Source organism: Pseudoliparis swirei, chromosome 9, assembly GCF_029220125.1.
Source record: "Pseudoliparis swirei isolate HS2019 ecotype Mariana Trench chromosome 9, NWPU_hadal_v1, whole genome shotgun sequence".
In the NCBI taxonomy this organism is placed as follows: domain Eukaryota; kingdom Metazoa; phylum Chordata; class Actinopteri; order Perciformes; family Liparidae; genus Pseudoliparis; species Pseudoliparis swirei.
In genome coordinates this window covers 19,054,032-19,060,031 of record NC_079396.1, presented here as the reverse complement: position 1 = coordinate 19,060,031, position 6,000 = coordinate 19,054,032, and the positions used below count along the sequence as shown (strand labels likewise).

Here is a 6,000-nt window from a genome sequence, read left to right as displayed (position 1 = left end):
GCATCTGTTCGTGAACGCTACATGTTCCCATCAGCAGGTTATTCTGTCCCCCCAAAGCGGCCACATGTCCGTGACCGCGGCGGTTCTTTGTGTTGGAGGAATCCTCACAAACTTTATGTCTTTCATTCAGCGAGCAAAGCGGAAGCTGTAGGAAAACGGCTCTTAAAACACACTCGAGCTGGCCAGCGAGCAGAGGAAGCAGCCCGCGCTGCCTGCCGCCTCTTTTCCCTGGCCTCTGTTCCTTTAATAAACTCATGGTTATCTAGTGTAACAAATGTCTCGCTGCCATCATCAAGTCCAGGCGAGGAGGGAGGAGTTTTTAATGTTCAGTTTGTTCTCGGGATCGATGTCTGCTGGCATCGCCTCTCCTCGCGCGTAAGATACGCGATCATTACCAAAACGCCTTTTACGCGCATTCACTCCACAGATTGTCCGCCGAAAGCTGCCCGCGCGACCGACTGACAACACGCCGACCGACGTATGATGGACACACACGGATGGTGAACGGAGACGAATCGCCCCCCGCAGCAGCAGGAGGAAGAAGAAGAATAAGAAGAAGGTGAAGAAGGAGAAGCTGAAAGAACCAGCCCGACTGAACACATGTTTCCCCGTTGAAAACGATTCTGAACTGGATTTTGTTTCATAGTGAGAGAGACTGAACTAGTCCGAGAGCCGAAATAAAGACTCGCACACACACGCATACACGCACGCATACACGCACGCACGCACGCACACGCGCGCTTTCTCTCTCTCTCTCTCTCTCTCTCTCTCTCACTCCCTATGCATGGACTACCGTAGACCGCATTCAGATTCCACCTGGGCACAGTAGTGAACTGCGACTCCAAAAAAAAAAAATGCCACGGCGGAAACAGCAGGCGCCCAAACGGGCTGCGGGTAAGCGATTTTTTCCGTTTCTTCAAAGCATCGCTGTATTAATATGTGTGTAATATGTGTGTATCGCCGTTGTTGTGATTCTCTGTATAGCTTGCCTATATCACAAGGTCCCCCTCACCCCTCCTCAAACTTTTATCATGTGGGACCCCCGAATAGATCCGCATCCCACCGCCGTGTTTAGAGAGAGGTTGTCCCGAGGAGCCTCATCCGAGCAGCTTTTTTTTTTTGGTGATGATTTACTAGGCTACAGTTATATAACTATGGGTTATGGGTACTGTTGTGAAGATTATGGACACATGCTAGCGTAGTGCTTATAATGGATTTAATAACACCGTCAATTCAACACATTTTCATGTGATCACAGATTCTCTCAAGTTCGCCAACCTGTGCCGGTACCACAGTTTAGGCACCATAGGCTACTGTTGTCAGAAAGTCCAATGTTAAAACAATAGGGAGAGGGGGGGGGGAATCAAGTCTAGTAACACGAATACTTAAGAACACTGTTCATTCGGATGTAAAAACTAAACAAATGATGTGTAGTAAATTCCTCACTAATCCTATATAACATGTCATGTCAGGATTTATTCATCCATTGATCAGAAAGTTTAGTTTCCCCTTTCAGTGAAAAAAAGAAGAAAAAAAAGAAAAAAGCCTCTGTTTGATTTGACCCTCTCCAAGAGTAGAGAGGGGTTGAATGATGTGGAGCTGCTGTATCCGTAGCAGATGAACTCTGTATGAACTCTTCATAATCTTATGGACAAATGGAGAATGGGTCACACGCACACACACACACACACATAAACACACACACACACGAATGCACTCTGTCCATGCTGCTGACCGGGAGAGGAGGACGCTCACACACACACCTCCACAACACACCAATTTCACCCTTTGGTCAGCAGTGTAATTCATTCAGTGCAGTTCAGTGTTTGCGAGTTGAATTCCTCACCTCATCTTCAAAGAGGCCTTAACACAGTTTAGGTCAATGTGTCAACTGTAGACCGGTTTCATGTGTTAACATTTGTGTTTTCTTTTTAATAATGTCATCCTGGTAGATTCTTCTCTTTTGAGACACTAAATCTCAGCATTTCCTTTGACCCAATAGACTCCAAAACATGCCACAAAAATGTTTCTTTTTAAAAATATTCTTTCCCAAAAATGCACTTGTCCTTAAGAAATGTTCACATTCACAAGGTCAAAATCGATGTCGAACTTGACCTTATTGTCTGCATCCTTCGCGTCCCACTTTATATTAATTTTGTTCCCTTGTTATAATGGAGCTGGGGGATTAAAACTGGATTGATCAATTGCATTTCAGCGTATGAGGATGCAATTACTTGGTTGTGGTGTGTTGAGAAGTTATCAGTCTTTATTATGGTTGCGGATGTAGCAACCAGATGGTGATTGTTCTCTGCAAATAATAGCGTCTCTTTATACCCGCTTAAGATACTGAGACCCTTATCTGCCCGGCACACTCTCAGTTTACACATACACATGTACGCACACACACACACACACACACACATACACACACACACACACAAAGGCTCTCGCTGCCATACAGTTACACGCTAAATATTTTTCCCACATTTCAGCCTCCGAAAGCCTCCTTTTCTTAAAAAACAATGCCCACGGTTTTTATTCAGAGAACTTTTGAGAAGATGCCTAAGTGATCCCTTTACACGCTCTCAGCTGCCTCGCCTGTACTCTGGTAAATGTGTCAGCCCTACAGAGAAATAAGCCTTCCAGAAGAGTTTCTTCATTGTTGAGGTAATTGTCTCCTCTTTGACAGGCACATTCATCAGTGGCTTAATGGTCAATCAAAAGTTGGCAGGCAGAGTGTTTTCATTCTTTCCTATCCACTACATTAGGAATACTTAATCAAAATGTCTCCCGGTAATGGCTGTGAAGAGTTCATGACTGACTGATCCGTTGTCTGTGCCGATAGAAAATTAACAGCTCGGCACTGGAGAGATGTGGGCCTGCAGATAAACAAATTGTGCATTAATATTTCATCTTCAAGACCTGGGATGTGCTATCAAGCGGTGGAATATTCCTGGGCTGTGTTGTCATTTTTCTCGCGTTCATTTTTTTCTTCTTCTTCTCCTCCTGTATTCTTGAAGGCTCTTTGCAGCTGTAACTCATTTCACTTGATGACTTTACTGGGGTTACAGAGAGTGACGACAAATTGATTACCTGGCAGAGCAAGAATGGAGCGAAGAGAGACACAGGCTGACAGTCATGTTATAATAATATGTGTAATGATGTGTGGAGGGGGAACAAGGAGAGAGGAGTATTGAAATAAGAGCATGGAAGATGCAAAGGAATGGGTTTCATTTTTTGTGTGTAGGGCTCTTAAAGACGCAGTATCCTTCTTGGTGGGAATAGTCTTTTGCAAGGTGGAGGAAAAACAACACAATTCCCAGCTCAAGCATTAATTCAGAGGACATTCGGCATCCGGGGTGTTTGTAATCTCCTCCGGGAATTGTATTATTAATAGGCATATTTGTAAACGTGAGACCACAGACGCACTAGTAAAGGCCAGTTGGGTCTGATTTACTCCCTTTCCATACAGGGTTTGTATGGTAATTTAAAATGCCAATTACTCACCGGTCCAGAATAGGATGCACTAAACCTTTGCTTTATCACTGGGAGAGTGTCAGTAAGACAGACGGCGATCAGGCTGCGGAACCCAGGTTGAAATGTGTGCATCGGGTTATATATATGGTGTAAACCCAAAGTCCTATAAGTGCATGGGAGGCATTTTTGAGTGAAGGGAGCCATATGTTATTTTGCGGCCGTGGGAGTATTTCTCTTCCGTTTTTTTTTTTTACAATAGCTCTGTGCCTCAAACCGTTAGCCCAATTTGCTGTTAACAAGATAAATTGGAGAACAGACAAAGGCATTAAGTGTTGCAGTGCCAGCTAGTGACTGACAGCAGCTTGTGGGAATTGGCTCGCAGAAATTCCTCCAAAGTGGTTTGTTCAGAAAATATCCTACGATCAAGGCATATGTTGTTTATCCAGTTTAGGTAGAAAGAGGAAGTCCATTTTGAATGACAAAGGCTGGGAGGAAAATGGCAGCAAATACAATGATGTCTTATATATTTTTTAATACCAGATTACCACCCTTGTGGATTTTTTTTTGCACCTCAGCACTATTCTTTTGTCTGCAGCCATTTATGATTTGCTTACAATTATTTCACCTTTTTTACACCTTTGTGAACAAAAAGAGAATGATACTCAAATGCAAAGGTCTTTTTATTTAATAGAATATTAAGTCTGTGTTTGACATCACTGGACTTTTTGTCTTTCAAGGGCCCATTTGATCTCTGATAACCACATTCTAAATCTGATGAATATTTTTTTATTATTTTTGCAATTATGTGCATGACCGCTCATATTTTTGCCATTCTAAGCGCCTCGAGTATAAGATCTGATTAGCTGCAGGAAACGAGAGTTCCCATTGGCTGTGGCGCTACTGGTTTAGTAGCTATGTAATCAAGTTAACGATCGAATTATAAAAATGACCAAATGGAACAATATTGTAAAGACAGATTACAGACGACTGCTTCACCTTGTTTTCGCAGCTTTTCAAATGTACAGTTGTGAGAAAGCGGCGAACAAAATCTCGCTGTCAAAATAAGAATCCATGAAAACAATGAGGCGAAGGTCCTCGCTGGCCTTGGAAATCAAATCATGTTATCTATTGTAGCTATATGAATAGTGTTATCATTTTGACTTGACTTGTTATATTGTCTGAGCATGGGCTGCAGTGAAGCTCTTCTTTGTCTACTTTTCAAGGCTGCATATTTAACAAATCAGAATCTCAATCATTATTATTATTACTACCTTTACAATGAAATGTGAAAAGCTCCACTTAAAACTTGATTCTTGAGTTCATAAGAGAGTTTATTATTTTGCCCATATAAAACTCTGCCATGAATATAGTCGCCCATAGATCGGCTCCTTAGCAGGCATTGGCTCTTTGTATTTTTCAGTGCACTGCATCTCTCCGGATTGATGTCAACAAGACAAATGTTTAGATATGATCATACCCAGTGTTGGCTTATGAGCACACCCAGCATGCACTTTATTGCAACGCTTGCAACTTTCTAACTTGCAGGCGCTCCCCATAGAGACACCCTTTAATAACTTTCTCTTCATCAGCTGGTGCTCATGCTCTATATTCTTACGACAGTAAGAAGAAAAAGAAATAGTAACACAAAGTCAGGTGGTTTTTAGTGAGTTCCCATCGGATTCTCTCCTGCTTGCCGGGGAGGTGACAGGTGTAGATAGCTAATAGTTTGCGAAGGCTTTTGTTTGCGTGAGAGGCAGACGGGGTGGTGCACTGTCTAGGTGATAAGAACCAAGACTCCTGTGCCCTCCAGCACATTGATCTCTCTCCTCCGCTCTGCGCTCTCTCTCCTGTGTAGAAAAAAAAAGAGCGCCTGTTATGATTGGTCTCAAAGCAAGTGCCTGTGCAGTGTTGCACCTCTCTACAGCAACTGCTCATTCACCTTGCCTTCCCTCGGAGACCTGCACTAGTTTCCAGGCAAATGACACAATTTGATATGCCGTTGGGGTGATTCATGTGGATAATGTTTCCGTGTGATCATCACTGCAGAAAAGAGACTATTTCTTGTTATGTTTTCTTTTTCTTTTTCTCTCTTTTTTTTTCCTTACTCATTATGTCTGACAATAACTAGAATATTGGGAGAGTTTATTGCGAGCGGGCTAAAACTCATTATTTCTGCTAGACAACCCAAGTACAAAAGAAATTATGTTATGGTATTTTATCCAGGTCCCCACAGATATAATGATTTACAGAGGAAAAATAAGGAGGAGACTTTATGGCTTGGGTTGTTCATTTATGTGGATTTAGAGGATAAGAATGCAAGGCAAGCTTACAGTTAATACAGTAGCACCATGGGCCTGGTATTGATTACACGGAGGAGGTATAGCATGTTTTATATGCTTTATGGTCAAATGCACTGCGCCTCATGTGCTTTGTATTATTGTAATGATAGACATTCCCACCATTGTTTATGTCTTTGTAATTCATATCATCTGCAGTTTTGTGAAGAGCACGTCATCTCCTTTT

At 42.4% G+C, this 6,000-nt stretch overlaps 1 protein-coding gene across 1 annotated transcript in view; it reads left to right on the top strand.

Annotated features, from left to right (window-relative positions):
• Window positions 1-815: 815 nt before the first annotated feature.
• LOC130199514 (teashirt homolog 2) overlaps window positions 816-6,000 on the top strand; it is a 37,706-nt gene continuing 32,521 nt past the window's right edge. The window contains exon 1 of the mRNA XM_056423069.1: window positions 816-894. Coding sequence (XP_056279044.1) covers window positions 855-894 — 40 coding nt within the window. The 5' untranslated portion in view covers window positions 816-854. The remainder of the gene's footprint in view (window positions 895-6,000) is intronic.